This window comes from Desmodus rotundus, chromosome 10 (assembly GCF_022682495.2).
Source record: "Desmodus rotundus isolate HL8 chromosome 10, HLdesRot8A.1, whole genome shotgun sequence".
NCBI lineage: Eukaryota > Metazoa > Chordata > Mammalia > Chiroptera > Phyllostomidae > Desmodus > Desmodus rotundus.
In genome coordinates this window covers 12,974,109-12,992,448 of record NC_071396.1, presented here as the reverse complement: position 1 = coordinate 12,992,448, position 18,340 = coordinate 12,974,109, and the positions used below count along the sequence as shown (strand labels likewise).

Below are 18,340 nucleotides of genomic sequence, written 5' to 3'. Positions count from 1 at the left end.
GCAATAATGGCTAGCGCTGTAATGGAGATAAGGAGGGAACAAAGAAGGACAAGGAGAGGGTACCTGATTTCCACACGGTAGTCAAGGACATCCCTCCGGGGAGGTGAGCTTGAAGCTGAGGACTGAAGAGTGATAAAGAGCCAGGTAGGCACAAACCTACGGGGAAGACTAGCTCAGGCAGAGGGAAGCCAAGAGCAAAGGTCTCAAGATAGGAAAGATCTTGGCATGTTCCAGCCAGGAGACTGAGCTGAGAGGGGAGCAGGAGCCAGGCCACACAGCAGCTGCTGGCCTTGTCCATGAACCTGGCTCTCCCCTTCCAAGTGAGTGGGCAGGTGCTGAGAGGTCCCTTCTGTGTGAAACTAGAGCAGCAGGGTAGAAACAGGCAGGCCACGAGAATACTCTTGCAGCCATCCAGGCAAGAGAGCATGGCGCTGCAGAAGTACTTGCAGAATTTATCATTTTACTGGAGGAAAGAAAGAAGCGACAGCTGTCTGGTGTCGGTCATGAAGTCTTGACTTAACGTCATTATGTCTGGCAAGCTGGTTGGCCAACACCGGTTTGGTTTACCAGCCTAGCCTCTGCCGCCCCAAACAGCTGCTCTAAACCCTCCCCAGGTTTTCAACAACAAAAATCCCTGTGTATCTCAAGTATTCTCAGCTCTTGGTCATCAAACCTCTCTCTCATCTGAAGGAGAGCCCATCCATACCTTAAATTACTACAGTAAGCCAAAAAGACATTTATTATTTGGGGTGATAGTTTCATGGGTGTGTTCTTATCTCATTGAGTTATATACATTAAATACATATATATTTTTGTATGTCAAACATGCCTACCAATCACTCCACAGGCAGCAGAGGGGAAAATGAAGAGATGAAAACAGAGAACAAGGTTTGGTAAACATGCAATGAGATCTCTGCGTCAACAACTTCGTGACTTAAGATAAATAAACACATGCGCTGGCGTCCCCTTAGGTCCCAGCTTATTTAGTTACACATCTGGTTGGCAAGAGAATGAGGGAGTTAATGACTTTTCAACGACATGTATGTGTTTTGTGAGACTCCACACTGCACAAGTTAATAATGCTCTACCTTCTGTTGACACACAAGTTTTACAGTAATAAAATCTAAATGGTACACCTCCTAGTGAGGCAGGAGAGTAAGAAGCTAGGACAACTCCTTGGCAAGGGGAATGGGGAAACTGAGACAGATGGCTGACTCGAACTAGCCTATCTGGTACCCTGACTCACCTGGCCCCTTGCACAGCCATTCACTCCCTTAAGCATTAAGCCCTCAGGACAGCGAGGTTCTGACCCACACCAAACAGTCTCAGGAACGAAGCCTTAGGAACAAAGTCTTGACCACAGAGACAGAGTTTTAGTCCAACTAGAGGTAACATCTAGACTTCAGCTGTGTTTCAGATCCAGGCCCAGAGAAAAAGCAAAACCAGACGAAGTGACGTCACGGCTGGCATCAGGACCAGACGCAATGACTAATGACCCCCTTACCCAAGTGCCGACCAATTAGTAGAGATCAAGGCCCTGACCCTATACACTCATGTTGACGAATCAGCATATTAAAGGGCACACCTGGAAAGCTGATGCATATTCTATTGAGATCCTGCCTGAAACCTCCCCTAAAATCTCTGCCTTTAGAAAACAGATAAAAACCCTTAAGGCAAAGGACCCATTGTGCGCGCGCTCTCTCTCTCTCTCTCTCTCTCTCTCTCTCTCTCGAGCACGCCCACACCTTCTTTGCTTTCTTTCTTCTGAGTGTCCCTAGGAGACTTGCAACCAGGGGAGTAGCAGGCAGCGGCAGCTCATCCAAGGCTAACCCCTGAACCTGTCTCTGAGGGCCCTTCTTTTGCCTCTGTAACTTGTTTCCCGAGTCTACACAGCCCAGCTGGCTCACTTCTGCCTCTGGGACTTTCTATCTACAAGGCCAAGGCAGCTCTCTGAGCAGCCTGCTGGAATCCTCTCTTCGAGTGCACTTTCACTTTGCATGCTAAGTAAACTTCCTCTTGCACTAGAGTTCTTGGCTGTGAATTCTTTCTTTGCCGAACTCAACCACCAGGAGCCGACATCGCCAGTAACAATAGCGAAGCATACTTAATGGAAAGGCTACATGGCAGGAGCAGCCATCTTCCTGGGTAAAAATTACTGCGATGAACTCCTGGCAGCATGAAAAGCTCAGTCAATAAAGGAGCAAACCGTTTTTGAGAGTACATACTGCACGGAAAGGGTGGGCTGCGCTTCTCTGATTGCTAACACAGCAGCACTGTGACTGCTAGGGAAAGGGACTTATATCCAGCCATCCCCTGTAACTGACAATATTACCGATTTTACATTTGAACCTGTCTGTTCAGTCTTTACGGCCTGAAGTGACAAATGCAAACAGGGTATAAGCGATCCCTTGAAGCTCTGCTGTTAGTATTAAAAATCCTTCTGCTCTTCACTTGCTAACTAGACACTAAACCAAGAACATTATGGAAATCGTTTATTTTTCCCAAACTACAGAGTGGCATTCAATTATCTTGGAAAAACCCAGAGAGCATCTAAAGCAGGGTCTTGGCACTAAGGGTGAGGGGCACACTAAATGAACTTGACGGGAGCACCTTGTTCGAGCCTTGAAACCACCCGAAGAAAAGTCTGAAACCCAGGACATCCTGTAATAACTTTGCTATTTTCCACTTATTTGGGGATGAAGAACTAAACAGTTTACCACCTTTCTTTCATTTTTAAACTCTCCCTTCTGAGGTCCCGTGCCATTTGGTTGCTTGAAAAAAGTAATACGAAACAAAAACAAACAAAAATATTGGAATTGCAGTCAAGAAGTAAACTTTATTTCCTGTAGAATAATGTGTTTCTTTTTGGGGTGCTCATGCTGAAGGACCTGGGGGGAGAGAAGTACTACCTCTTTCTGAACATTCAACACTCCCCATGCTCCATGGCCCAAATGCAGTCTCCTTCACCGGTGGGCACCGAAAGCGTGTCAAAACATGTCGATGGGCCAGCACTGTAAGAACTGAAGCACACACCTAGTAGGCTGGACCCTTTTCTCATTTTTGCCTATTTATGGCTTGCTCTTCAGGGAGCTTCCATTAATGGGGCTTTTCTTAGGCTTTTGCATACACAGCAGGTACTCAGCAAATGTCTCTCACAGGAATCAACAAATGAAGGTAAAAATGGCTCAAACCCAGAGTGGGTGACTTTTTTAAAAATATAGTTTAATTGAAGGGTTTTTTTCTTTTGTGGTAAAATGTGTGGATTTCTTTTAATCCCAAAGCATCTAACTTAATGAAAGGATCGATCCAGATCTCGAGGACAGAGGACAAGGAAGCTTCCTAGGAATGCAGAGGTCAGGCAGATGGGAAAGGCTTTGTTCTTAGAAAGCCCCCTCGGAGGAAATGCCACCAAGTCTTTACAAGAAACCGTCCTGAAGGCCAGTGCCTCTAATCCACAGGCCTGCAGCTGGAGCCCCTGTACCTGAGCCCAGTGAGGACTAACAAGTGCGGGCCACACTGCCTGGATTCAGTACCCCTGTCCACTTTCAGTCTGAGGTCCCCGTTCCCTTCACTTTCCCTACTTAGGAGTCTTACTATTCCGCGGTGCTTCTCCAAGCACCTCAGAGGTTCTCCTCGTCCCTTTTTAAGTTACGGGGCTGCTGGACATTCTAAACTACAGCTTCTGAACAAAAGCTCAGGATGAACACTGCTCCGCGTCTTTGTTGAGCTGAAAGGCAATGAACGCTACGAAATTAAGGAGGTTAGTATTCATATTTTTACAATTATTTTAATTGACCGCATTCATAACAGGAAGCAACTGTAAAAAGTAGAGATTCATTGATAGAAAGTCAAACTCGGGTGACTTTCCTCATCCTCTGAGGCTGTGTTTGCTCCTCCCGCTGAGGAACCCCCATGTTGAATGCTGCCTAATTGTTTAGAAATAATTAACATGTTCTTATTTCGGTTGTAGAAAACATAATTTATTAATTGGCTGCTACTTTATGTGTTCCCATTTTAAGATACCCAATAAATACAGAAATTAGCGTGAGAAGATTGACTAAATTCTGAAACTAGCAAGATGATTCTAAATCAAGGGCAAGTAAACTCATTGCATGGAGGGGTTTAATGACAAATGCGGAGACAACTCTTTTTATGGGCCTTCGACTGCAGCTTTTAAATGTTAACTTTATAGACAGGAAAGTATTATGAACGCTTTAATAATTCCAGGATTCTAATTCACACGCCAAAACCAGAGACAGAGAAAGCCCACTCCACTCATTACTTTTTTAGAGTTCTCGGGGTCCGAAAGTGACTTGGCAATAAAGGTGGAAAGAAAAGAAAACGGAAGAGTTGCTGATGCCTGCAAATGCAGCGACGCCATCTCCTAATTACGGAGCAGTGCCGTTGGTTCCCAGAATATTCACACCCTCGCCTCAGCAATGGATAGTCAGTGCAAATGGGAAGCATTCTAATCTTTAATTGAAGCACCCAGAAACCATCGTTAAGCAGATGAGTATTTGAAACGAACCATATGCCATATCCCCAGGTACTAATTGGACCCAATCCCATCTCCTTCAAAGTGGAGGCGGGAAAAGGCCGCCATCACAGACACGCACAAACAGCTCTCAAGGCGCAATGGGAGCCATGCTAATTTCCCAGCTTGTTCTAGAATTTCTGATTCTCCTTTGTGGAATAGTTTCTGACGTGACTTTGTGCACATGCCATTTGGTTTCTCTGGCTGTTGCTGGTCAAAAGCCGAGCCTCACTTTTTCAGGGGCTTCCCATCCCTCTGTGACAAAAACCCAAACTCTTTGCCTGGCAGGCCCCACCTCTCTCCCCGATCACCTGCCTCACCAGCCTTTGTCCTCCAGGAATAGGGTACTATTTGCAGTATACACAGTCCCCGGGTACACGATAGCCTCCGAAGCTCAGGGACCTTTCACAGGGTGTGGCCTGGTCTGAAACGCTCCCTCTGAACCTATCCCACTGAAAACTCCTACACATACGGCCTTCGCATCTCAGGTCAGATGCCTCCCCCTCCTCTGTGAAGTCTTCCCTGACTGAGGAGATATTTTTCCTCCTCTGCTCCCACTGCACTTCAAACAGGCTTCTATGAAGATAACTGTCACCCTGAACTGAACTGTGTCTCTGGTGTCCGTCTCCGCACTCACATCTAAGTAAGCCATTTGCTGGAAGGGGCAACCTTTTCCTCGTAGGGTTCCCATAGCTGAATTATTGGAAGCCTGAACTCACTAAATACTCGAGGAAGGAAGGGACAAGAAAGAAGGAAGGAAGGAAATATTGCATCAGGGTTGCTGAAGGCCTGGACGTCCATGAGAATCAGGGAGGAGTAATAAGCGAAAAGGAAACTGAGGCCCCGTAAGTGCTGGGTGCCAGTGGGAGCCTGCCCTCTGGGGCTGGAAGGACCTGCTTGGATCACAGTGCTCGCTGGGAGTGATTCAGGGCTCCTGGGGGGGGGAGGGTCGCAGCAGCTCCTGGTTCAGTTCTTCTTACTACACCGACCTCGTCACCCTCCCGGGTGGAAGCAGCCACTAGCCCAGGGTCTTGGACAAACATTATAATTAAAATCTGCTAAATTATCCAGTGGTAAAACCAGCCTAAAATAGATATACATTTTCTGGTTTTGTTTCTGTAGTTCCATTATCCAAAGGGATTGAGAAATTGGATAAAGACAATCTATTAAGCACTTGAAAATGAAGAATAAACTAATAAAAGTGATCTTTAAGGAAAAACAGTCAAAGAGGGAACTTCTAGACCAATTTGCGCTTTTGCCTTGACCTTTCCCCTTTGCCCCTACACCGAGGTGTCTCATCAAAAGGGCAGTGCCCAGAATTTGGACACCTGGATTTTCGGGTCCTGACACTCCAGTGTGAGCGAGTGGTGCAAGCCGTGTGTCCTCTCTGCAAAGCCAAGGATTGAACCCCATGCCTGATGCTTCTTCAGCCTATTCAAACCCCACAGACCCCCTCCGACCCACTCAGAGCCTCTGGGACACTCGTTTATAGGTCTAGGAAAGAAGTTTGCCCTCGTGGGTCTGCAATCAGCAACACACAGGGAGAGCCCAACCTGACCATCTGCAATCGACAACACACAGGGAGAGCCCAACCTGACCATCGTTTCGGCGGGTTTGGGGGAGAACGTGGAGAAATGCGTGGGATCACCTGCCATATTTTCCTGGTGCCCAAAAGCTACTGTTCAGAGCAGAGGACTATCAACGTGGAACCACACTGGGGGGAATACCCTCCCCCCACCCCAACCACACAGCTGCATTATGTGCCCTCCTGGCCCTCACCAACAAGAGCCCCATTTCCCAGCTTCACCCCTGCCAGGAGGCAACGTCACTGCAGGGAGCCGACTACAGCTGGACCCTCGATCAGTAGCATGAAATTCACTGTTTGGTCTGCATCTTCCCATATTCCAACAGTGAGGTGCCAGTGGGAGTTTGTGGCGCAGAGAGCTGTGGGCACCCTGAGTTTCGTGAAGTCCAGCATGTCCTATTTTAAGGCTGTGGGGCAAGTACTGGAGACCAAAAGTGTCAGCCTTCGAGTTCACTGTTGAGCCCAGCAAATAGATAAGGGGGAAATGTATTTTGCAAGTAAAATAAATGGAAGTTATTTTTGAATGGCACCATGTGCCCTTAATTTCTACACAGTCAGATAATTAAAGCATTAGAACATCCCATCTTCCCGCTCCTGACTTCTGGGACATCCTTCCTGTTGTCACCGCAGGGCCAGCTGCAGGCCTCAGGTGAGCCCTCCGCTGCGCCCTCCCACTGCGGGGGGAATGGGGCTCCACCCAGCGTGGGGCCCTAAAGCGGCTGTGACCACTGCAGAGGCCTGTGTTCAGATTCAGGGCTGAGGAAGTTCGGGTGGCCCTCCCTGGACCATGGGGACTAAGGGATAAATGGTTAGGGAAGCCTTGTCTGGCGTCTGCCCCATAGTGTTTCATTCTCTCTGTGTCACTGTGTGAGCAAGAGATTCCACGTGTGGTCCTGCTCACCAGGTGTGAACAGTTCGTGTATGTGACAAACCCTGAAAGAGGCGGCATCTCATTTGGGAGAGACCCTGAGAAAGAGTCCAGGATGGCACCTCCTCTGGCAGGGGGCCTTGGGGGGTAGGGGAGAGATGACCTGGCACACACTGGGCGGGCCGTCCTGGGCAGTGCCACACATGCTGCCTTTACTGTCTTATCAGCCCGACGCCCCTCCCTAGCACAGCCCCCCCCACACACACATACACCTCTTAGTGTGAGCCATGTCAGGCGCTACGGGAGTGAAGAGGACAGCATGAATAGTGACAACGGGTTGTCACATACCCCCCAGTCTGGACAAAGGTCAGCTCACGTCTCAGGAGGCCAGGCTAGGGAGGGGGTACGCAAAGGAGAAGGCAAGAGTGAAACACTCCGACCACCCCAACACAGGGACCACCAAAGCACAGAGAAGGCGCAAGGACAAAAACGGGGAGGGCAGCAGCAATCACAGAAAGTTGAAGCAGGGAGACTTAAAAGCTATCGAGATTATGGGGGCAATTCAGGGACGCTGGTCAGCAGACGACGGGAACCGAGGCCGCTGTAACTCCTGGAACCTTCCATGTAGGTCATTTCCACAGGCTGTTCAGTAACAGTAATGGCTCATTGAGTGTCCACCATCTCCCACGGTGTCCTCACGTTATCTAACTGACCCTCAAAGCAGCGCTGCCGGGTATAGGTCATTCTCATCTTACAAAAGAGGAAACTCGGACTAAGGCAGGGAAACTCGCCAGCGTGAATGGTTGGTAGCAGCAGAACCAGGACTATCTGACCCCACGCTGTGCTCTTTCCCCGTACCAGCACCTGCCACCCACCCCTGGGATTTGCTCTCTCTGGCTAGAGGCACCGGTGTTACCAAGAGATGCTCCAGGACAAGAACCCAACTTCCATATCTAGTTCTACGCTCTTTCGATAACAGCCTACTGCCCTCAGCGAGATACTGATTGAATGAAATGGTGCCAGAATAATGGGACACTTCCATGCAAACAATTAACTTTGTGCCATACGCAAAAATCTCAAAATAGATCAAAGATCTCAATGTAAAACCTAGAACAATAAAAACTTTGGATAGAAAACAGAACAAAAGTCTTTATTCTCTTAGATTCGGCAACGGTTCCTTAGACATGGTATCAAAACACTGATCCATACAACCCAGCAACCCTCCTACTTCCAGGTACCCACCCAAATGAGACGAGAATGTACAGTCACACCAAAACCTGCACGTAGGCGCTTACAGTGGCTTTACTGATAGCCCCCGAAAACTGGGAAGGAACCTGAAAGCCCTTCAGTTGGTGAACGGATAAACCAACCGGGGGTAGAAACCTAGTAGGATATCGCTCGGCAGCACGACGGAACCAAATCCTGAGATTATGCATTTCTGAACGTGTGTAAAGGGCACGGCTGGATATCTAACGCACTACACCAAGCAAAGGAAGACAGGGCACGTGGCTCTTCGGAGCAATTTACGTGACGTCCTGGAAAAGGCAAAGCTACAGCGACAGAAGGCAGACCGGGGGCTAGCAGGGGCTGGAAGTGGGGGCAGGACTCGGCTCAAAGCAGCAGGAGGGCATTTAAATGGGGCTGATGTGCTGCTCCTGTCTTGGTGACGGCACTGGTTGCAGACTGCACGCATCTGTCAAAACTCCTAGAACTGAGCACTAAAAAGGGTAAACTTTACTGAATGCAAATTCTACTCCTACATTTAAATAATGAGGTAGGGAAAGTATATCTGCTGTTTGTAAAATTACAGAGACAGAGTAGTGGAGAAGTTCAGAAGCTGAAAGCCCCAGTGACCGCATCTGCCACATGGGAATACGAGCCGCCAGCACCCCGGCAGGGCATGGACGTGCAGTGAGACAAGGTGCGTGCGTCACTCGGCAGAGCACCAGCACGGTCAGGGCCCCGGAGCTCTAGCAGGTGCTGTGGCTTCTCGTCCTCCCCGGGGGAGAGCCCCTCTGTCTATGACCCTTCCTGAGCGCTGGGCGCCACACGCTGAGCTCAGTACTGTGCCCGGCACACGACCAAACACACGTCTGTGTCCCAGGACCTGCCATCAGCGATGCTGCTCCCTGAGCCAGAGCTGCTTGTAGACCAAAAGCCAGAAGAAAAGAAGTTTGGGGCAAGAACAGGAAAGGCTGTGAGAAGGAATTCATATCAGCACACATTGTGGAGAGACCCTCCTCTTACCCCTGGGGTGGACTTCGGGACAAAGCAGAGCCACAGGGAGAGGAGTGGGGCGCAGGGCCGCCTGCTCCCCGGGGAGAAGGCCGTGCGGAGGGCCTCCGTGCTGTGACAGGGTGAGCAGCAGATTCCAGCATGAACACAATAGCTTCATTGTTCACTTCCCAGCCGACTCTGTGGCCCATGGTGCCATGCCCAGAAGCCTATCCCGGCACTTAATGGTAACACTGCGGACGGGATTATGTGGTTATGAAGTCAATAAATTCCTTTCCTCACTTTAACACTAATGACAGCCAGCACTGCCTTCTCTCCGGGGAAACCCATTCTTCTGGCTGTTTGGAGAAGCAAGACATAGGTAACACAGTAACGTTCGCTTTCAACTGCTTGAAAAACTCTCTCTCTCTCTCTCTCTCTCTCTCTCTCTCATACACACACACACACACACACACACACACACACACACACACACTTCTTCGATCCCCTGCCAAATCTCCCTAATCTTCCTGAAGATAAGGTAATTCGGTTATGATGAAACCTCCAGAAACAGGAAACACATTCTGCTGAGACTGTTCCAACTTGACATGTAAAACAATTCAGAGCTGGTTGGGCTCACCACCCCACCACGAAGCATTTCTGCTTACAATTAATTTAACGAAATAGAGGAAGGAGGCAGGAAAAAAATCTTGGTTTACTAATGACCTTTACAGAATTGCTCATATTTCAAATAGACTCGAGTTACCATAAAAACTTTTTCTTGGGCAGAGAACTCTCATTCCTTTGACTGCAGCTTTAACTCAAACGTTGTTTTATTTCTTCCTCAGACAATCCTCGTTTTCTCCTCAGGCTCCATCCTGCCTCCTGCGCCCAAGCGCAGGGCTGAGCAGGAGCAGCCTGACGGAGGCGCAGCGCATGCAGGGCTGGGGCGGCTCTCCCACAGCGCTGGCCCAAGTCCTTTCTTTGCAGGGTTCGGGGCTGCCTCAGGGCTCCCTAGCTCACAGATGTCGTGGAGGGTCTCAGAAGGGATCAAAGAAAGAGAATTCCATGTTACAAAAGAAGATCTCGGAAAAGAAACTGAAATAATTACAAAGATAATAACCGACACTGCTTTGTTTCAGCAGCAGAAGAGAGGAGGAAGTGGACTTAGAACTGGAGCACCAGGGAATGAGAAGCGAGTTAGGGCTTACCCCTCTCCCCCACCCCTGCACCCACCCTTGCAGAGCCACTTACGAAACTGTGTTCTGTGTGACTCTACACAACTCTCTCCCTACAAGGCCCCGTGATAACAGAGGATACACGCCCCTGCACCACAGACAGGCAGGTCCTGGGAAAAAGGGGCACGCGTGCCTGGAAGTGCTCGGCAGGATGAGATCATTGTTTATCCTCACATTTTCCTTTGCCTCCAAAGCCCTGAATTCTTACCTGTGTACTTGGCAAGCAAACTACAGACTTCCAGTTAAGACGCTGTCAGCTCAGACTTTGAGGTGCTCCCCTCCACTCCAAACCCGGAGCAAGGGTAAGTAAAATATTAAAAGAGAAACCAAAAATAGCTTTACGAGGTCAAAAACCAGGGTAAACATCTCCCTGGACCAAAAATAGAACAGAAATGCAAAGTAGAACCAGGACCTCAGGTCTGGAAGCAGGCACAAATTCAGTTTCAGGGACTAGAAGGGAAGAAAAATGCTTCACGTGAGAGAGGTGAGTAGAGTTGGCTTTATAACTTAAAGCTAGGGGTGAGGTGGGGCTCCCTTGCTTATTTTTTAAAAAACTAAAGGTAAAGGGCTCATGACCTGTTCCCTTGGACTAAATATTATTAGGGAGCTAGGGTCCTGGGAAAGGCTAGAAGACAGAGCCAGGGCCAAGACACCCATTGCCTACGTCACAGGCTCTGAAACAGCCTCCACATCTCACTGCAATGCAATAGCCCCAAACACCGTTTTGGAACTGGGGGCTGAGGGGCCTGGGAGAGGCGAGTACCAGATGGGGTGGGGGGGGGGGGGGTGGAGCACACTGAGGAGGAAAGAAACAAAACCAAAATGAGCTAAAAAAAACGAGCCTGCTCTTCCAAAGTCTAAAACACGTACACAAAACACAATGCTAAGGAAGATGACCAACAAAAATCAACAGTCAGAACACGACTTCAATCTGGTCAAACAGACTGACCAAGACTTAAAATAAGCAGGGTTAGGCTGCTGAAAAAATACACAAACCACCGAGTGGCATGCGTTAGCAGTGAAGAAGTAGTTACGAAACAGAAATGGATAGAAATAAAACATATGCCCAGAGACATGGGGGGAAAAAGAAAATCCTGGAAATAAAAAAATAGTCACTAAAGCAACTCAACAGCAAAACACTTCCCTCGGGCGCGATTTAAGGGATTTTGGTTTTGGGGAGACATGGAACAAACGTGGGGCCGGACGGGAAGGAGGACACAGAAGCAGAAGGGACATGTGCTAGTCAGTCTTCCCCTGGGTTCTAGTACTTCGATTTTTCGAACAATATACATGGGCCACTTTAATAAAAATTATAATAAAAAATTCAAAGACTGCCAGAAATTACGTGAATGACAGATTATGAAGGATAGGCAGTCCCTGCCTCTAGGTAGTCTAGGTTTTATTCTTGCGATGAAGCAAACTATCAGAGTGGTAAGAACCTTGATTACGTTTTTTTTTTTTACCCTTTTAATCACTTCTTTCATAAAAGTTGAAATTTGAAAATATGTCAAGCAGCCATACTGAAGAATTACAAAAGCTATAAAACTCAGCCGTGTAAATTGCTGCGGAGTTGACGGGAATGCCGGCCTGCGGCCTCGGTGGGTGCCCTGTGAAGGCCTCGGCGCTGCGCAAGCCGAGCTTCGCCTGCGGACCGCGTGCCCAGGTTTTGAAACGAGTCTTGCTGCTTGGGCTGCTGGGAAATTCAGAGTACATTTTTTCTTTCTTTCCTGTACAGAAAGCCATGTGGCATGCATTCTGGGTGCTAACCTGCTTTCATCTTATTTCTTGGCACTCTTATTTCACAAATAATTATAAAATTTATTGCTGTTGTATTATGCAGGTATGGGCAAAAGTAGGTTTACAGTGAGTATGCGAACGTTTATCCTTTTATTATTTACTTATTAATTACTGTATTACTGATTTGTATTATTTGTCTCATTATTGTCATTGCCATTACTTCGTATCCTTACTTATAATTTAACTTTTAGGTAATGTCTCTTTTCCACGTGAACAACCGCAAACCTCCTTTTGACCACCCCTGTACATATGTGTGAATGTGTGTGCAGGTGTGCCCACAGCCACAGCAGAATCTTTCGGGTGGGGAAAAGGGTATAATTAGATAAAACGAGTTGAAAAATAAGAGATGAGCAAAGAGGAGAAAAGAGAAAAACAGAAAAGAATCAAAGGCACTGAAGAGTTAGACCATGGTGTTACCACTTTGCAAGACACTGAATGCCAAGGAGAGAGCATGAAGTTCACCCTGAAGACTACAGACAATGCCAGACACTGTAAACCTGCTGCCACAGCAACAGCGTACTTCAGAAAACACTAGAAAACACTGTGCAAGATGCAGGAAATGGCAGGGACTGAAGGCCGGGTGACCGATTAGGGGCTATTTCCACCTGGGAGGGAGGCGACAGCTGTGAGTGAATCGGTGGACACTAGTTTATAAGACGGATTGAATGTAACAGGCTTTAGGAAAGAAAAAAATGTCATGGCAAGTAAACATGTCTTTTTTTTTAAACAACAAAACGTGACACCCAAGGAAGCGTGCCAGGTTCTACCCACCACTTACAGAAACAGTTGATTCCATTTGGTCTGTCCTGCTCCCATCGCCTTGGCTTTTGATCTGGGCAGGCCACAGCAGAAGCTGAACCATTCTAAAACCTCCTGAGAAGGTACATTTTATTTCTTCCCCAAATTAAGCTGCTGCTGATTACAAATGACAAGTGACTCCACACATGCAAATGACACCCACTATTGAAAGTCCACCTGCCTTCCTGAAACGTGATGCCAAGCTGGAGGCCAGGAACGTGGCCACACAGGCGCATAATCAATAGTGTGGGACAGTGTGTGACATAGAAGCCTGTTAAGGGGGATTTTCTGAGTTCCAAGAAAAGCAGAAAAATAAACCTGAGAACTCAAAATCCAGGAACTGAAGTAAATTTATTTTTGATTGAACTAATTTTGAATTTATGATCACTTGGGTATGCACGAAGCTGAATTTACTTATTTTTTTCCAAAGCAAATCAATAGCATAGAGATTTCAGAAGGGATATTTATATCGCCAAACAGAATAAAACTGTCATATAAATAGAGACCTAAAAATATAACTGATGAACTAACTGAAATCAAGTTTACATTCTCACTGAAATACACATGCTGCTCACTTCCATGAGGAACCATTTCAGAGAAACATGAGATCACAGCACTGGAGGGGACCTTGAGACCATCCCGCCGAAGTCTCCTGCATCTCCTGCATCACACACGTGTTTGTCTTTCTCCGACTCACTTCACTTAGCATAACGCCCTCAAGGTCCATCCACATCACGGCAAATGGCAGGCTTCCCTTGTTTTTTATGGCTGAATAAATTATATACACACACGCGCAGTATACAGAGTGAGGTGATCGGGTTGTAAACACCGCCCCCACCCCTGTTAGCTCTTTCTCTGTAGCATCCTAAACACAACATTAAACAAACTGTTAGCTCGAAGAGGGAAGAGATGGTCTTGGTGGACTTGGGAGACGCTGCAGACCGGCTGACCGAAAGCCGTTCACAACCTCGTCTGCCCTCTCTTCCTCTAGCACAGAGGCCGAAAGGCGAAAATGCGCTTTCCTCCCCTGTCTCACAGCTAAAAGTCATCACGTGAGACAGTTCTGAACAGTAAGATGCAGGTGGAAATCCCTAGGAGGGCTTCCCTTTGTTCTTTGCGTTAATAAAAAGGTAATAAACCTCTTTTTTCTCCAGGTCTAGAGCTGAGTGGGGGCTGGGGGCAGCAGCCATCAGGGACCACGGGGACAAGAGGCACACACTAGGGGTGGCTGAGGGCAAGACAGAGGATTCTGGGACTGGCATGAGGTCACAGAGAAGTCACTCCTGTCTCAGGCCATAGATTCTCCGTGACTCTTGAGACAAACACACCACACCCACTCAAGTCAGTTACCTGTTATTTGCAGCCGAGCCCTTTCCTAACATACTATTCTAGCCAGATCAACTATAACCACAAACCAGAAGTGAAGATGACCCCAATTTTAATAACACGCAAACACTCATTCAAGAAATTTTGGAGGGTCTTCCCTACAGGCACCACGTAAGAAGCACTAAATCGGAAAGCCTTTCTGTTCCCAGCAAGGACGTGGCTGGGAAGCTAGCTGCCACCTAATACTCAGGTTAGCCTGGGGTCCCCTACAGTTCCGGTTAGGCTTTCGAGGAGCAAAAGACCAACGCTAAAACAGATGGAATCTTGGGAAGCTATGAGCGGTGGGTCCAACTTCCCCCATTTAATTTACTTCCAAAAGTTCTTTTTCATAAAAAATTAATCAAGTTCACTGACTCCTATATCATTAGAATGAGCTCATTAGCCTTTCTCCTGCAGTGAAACCTCTCTCCACCCAAGGTGGCAGGAAGCTGTGACACAGAGGAAGGTACACTAGCTCTGGCCAAGAGGTCTGGGTTTCACACATGTTTAGCGCCCACATTCCCTCCAGACTCTACGCTCCATGGATCCCTACCTGAGATCAAACCTCTTATTGTTTGGCTGGTGATAAAAGTTCTAGTACATAAAATAGACACATCACTATGCACTGTTTTATTTACTTCTGTCTCCTACTATGCGCGAGGGTCACGTACTTTTGGATCAATGACATAAAAGCGGGGCTCCCTGAAAGATCACTGGAAAGTTAGCTTCAAGCTGGTTCCCCAGAACTCACCTTGTCCTGGGTCTGGCATCGGACACAGTCGCAGTCAAAGCAGTACTGACTCCTCAGATGCTTCCGGCGCTCCTCACTGGTCATCAGCAAGTCCAGGTAGCAGACGGTGAGCTGTGGGGGCCAGACAGGAAAGGGAGCACAGGGCTGTTGTGGTCACTGTCTTTAACAAATACTTATTCATGCTAATTATTAAAGTAAAACCAATTTTTATCACACACCCAAAAAAGTGTGAGCGGGAAGATACTAAACATAGTGTCTCCAGCCAAAGAATTGCATGTAAAATTTCTCTCGCAATACCTTCTAACCTGTTACGTGCCGAGCATGTTCATTTATTTTAAACAACTGGGCTCATTAATTCAAGACACTTTTATACCTTACCTTTTTTATTCACCGGACACTGAAATACCAAAAGCTGTTATATGCTCGGTGTTACTTAGGTTTGGTTAATGAGTTCCGTCATCACTGGTAGTCAGAGAAGCCAAAATGACCCTGGCGATCAGATGGGTGGCAGGTGACACGGCTGGGCTGCTCCTACATGCTCATCAGCTCTAGAGCTGCTGCGTGGGATTCAGGGTCAACCGGATCCAGTATCTTTGCAATTAGCAGACTGTCGTCTTCCCTGTGACCAGATTGAAAACCAAAGTGGACAAATTCCCAAATAGGGAGAATTGAATGTCGGGACGCCACCACTGATGGAGGCTCTTAAACGGACTTCCTTGGACCCTTTCAAGTGCAGTAACCACTGAATTTGGCTTGGATGGTGAGAGGTCATAGGTGAGAAAGTGCACTTCAGGGACATCTCAGGGTCCCCTCGAGCCCCAAGAGCCCACTTCAGGTACAGATCTTCAGGTAACACCATGATGATCACACATTTCTCACGTGACTCGGTCTCCTAGGTGCTGAAAGTCTGATTCAAAAACACACAAAATCGAACTCCTGATTTCCCCGCAACCTGCTGCATCTCAGTGGGAGCCTTGCCAGTCTCAGGTGACAGTAATTCATCTTCATCCTCCATCCAGTCCACCAGGAAATGCTGGGGGCTCAACTTAAAGATACTTCCAGAACCAACCACTTCCTGCCCTTTCCAATGCTACCGTCCTGGGCGGAGCCACCACCACCCACTCGCTGCCTGTGAAACACAAGTCTCACTGTGGGTCTCCCTGCCTCTCCCTGGGCCCCCGCACCCCATCTTCTGAGGGCTGCTCTGAAAATGGAAGTTGGGGCATATCTTTCCTTTGCTCAAGAGCTCCAACGGCTCCCCCTTTGCTTAAAGGCCAACCCTCTCAATGAAACCCCATAGCTCAAACTGTGCTTCCCGGCCAACTACAGGTCCATGACATGAGTCTACCACGGAATGAGCAAAGAAATGCTAAGTGAACATTCACAAACTCTGTCTAGCAATTTGGTAAGAGAAATTTTCTGTGCTTCTCATAATAAAACATGAGGATTTTACGTTCTACGTTTTTTAAATTTTCATTTTTTGAGTAATCCATTTTAATCAAACTTTACAAAAACATTAGTCTGCAATGAATTGGGGTGGGGTGGGGGGAAACCTGTCCTTCCTAACAGGTAGTAAGGGGAGCGGAGGCTCCACAAAACCCAGCTTGTTCCAGCTCTGAGCTCCTCTCTCCTCCCCCCTCCAGCCCCCTGGCCTCCGCCTGTCTTCACACGCCACCGGGAGGCCTGTATGCTGGCTGGTCCTGTGCCCTCTACCCCAACTTCTACCATGGGGGTCTCCCTCATCTCTGAGTTTCAATCAACTCTCACTTTCCCACTGCGGTCTCACCTGACCACCCCATTTAAAATAACCGCCCAGTTCCCACCCCACCCCAGGACTCCTAACTCCCTCACCCTGCCCTAGTTTTTCCTGTTCTGCAACATATATCAGCTTGTGGCATACGGCATGAATTAATTCCTTATGTGCTTTTTTACATGGGGAACGTAATTATGGGACCTATGTGGCAGGGGGAAGATGAGGGTACTGTAGGCGAGGAGGAGGGTGGGATTAGCCACTGAGGGAGACGACAGCAACTCCCTAGGGCCACAAACTCCACGTGTGGTTCCTCTCAGGTTGGAGGAAGGCACCTCAGGGCTACGACACACAATGGTGCGTGCCTGAGTGCATGGCCTGGCAGGACGGCCATCCTCTGGGACAGTGAACACAGCTTCGGAGGGCCTCCCTAAGGCAGCCAGCAGGGAAGCAGGCATGGTCTGGCTGGCCAGAGCTGTCAAGTCCTCCACGGCCATCACCAGGTGACAGGAGCCACAGCCTCATCTGGCTGGCTGGCTCTCCATAGCTTCCCACCCATTCAGCACCTATAACATGCTACTCCACATGCAGAAGAGCAAGGGTTGCTACCCTTCAGAAATGCTGAGCTTCTGCTATGGGCTGGGCACCCACCTGGACAGGCAGCACAGGACAGTGTAAGCCAGCAGCGGGCTTGGATCCACCTGGGATTAGCACCCACATCTCTGACTCAAGCCTGCTACTCTTCTTACAGTAATGCAGCGGCTTCACCTGCTTCGGGACTGTGGGGGCAGGGGGAAGCTGTGGGGGACCGCTTCTTCAGGAGCCGCCCCAGCACCATCGCACCTAAAACACTCGAGCCCATGCTAAGCACTGTCTGTGACAAATGGGCTCCCTCCGCCCAGACCACGACCACTTGCTAATTCCCTAAATCTTTCTCTTGCTTTGTGCTCTGAAACCAGGGCTGCCTCTGGGGTGACAGGCCTGTCAGACAAGTGTCTCCTGTTTACAGAGAACACTATATCCCAAATTCCAAATAACCAATTTCTGGGCCCACTTTCAAAAACAGCCCATTAATAAGTTTGGGGCAGTATCCACAACTTTCTTCTTTCGTCAGGCTCTCCGGTCCGTGGTTTCCTTACATGAGGCAAGATGGGAAAGTGAGCCGATCTGTGTTGCCTCCTGGGTTAACTCTGGGACCCTACTTCTCAGTCTGGCCCAACGGCCCTTCGTCATTGGCCTCTGCTGCCAGATCAGGTCAACTGGCAGCAGTTGTTGGTGATGACAATGTGCCCGGTGTGAGGCCAACAAATCTGGGACACGCACACTAGAGAAACATGCTCCACTCACATGACACTTCATCACAAGGGCCAAAACTCACATGTGACCGTGCCAGGCACAGGGTGGGCAGCAGGAGCCCAGTTATTCGTTTAAGCCCAGCAG

The 18,340-nt window shown here is 48.3% G+C and overlaps 1 protein-coding gene across 4 annotated transcripts in view; it reads right to left on the bottom strand.

Moving 5' to 3' along the window:
• The window catches only part of SMYD3 (SET and MYND domain containing 3), a 459,771-nt gene that overhangs the window by 98,077 nt on the left and 343,354 nt on the right, over positions 1 to 18,340 (bottom strand). For all 4 annotated transcript variants that reach the window (XM_024575953.3, XM_045184522.3, XM_071219589.1 and 1 more), the window contains one exon: positions 15,151 to 15,261. In XM_024575953.3, the coding sequence (XP_024431721.2) occupies positions 15,151 to 15,261 (111 nt within the window). The remainder of the gene's footprint in view (positions 1 to 15,150; positions 15,262 to 18,340) is intronic.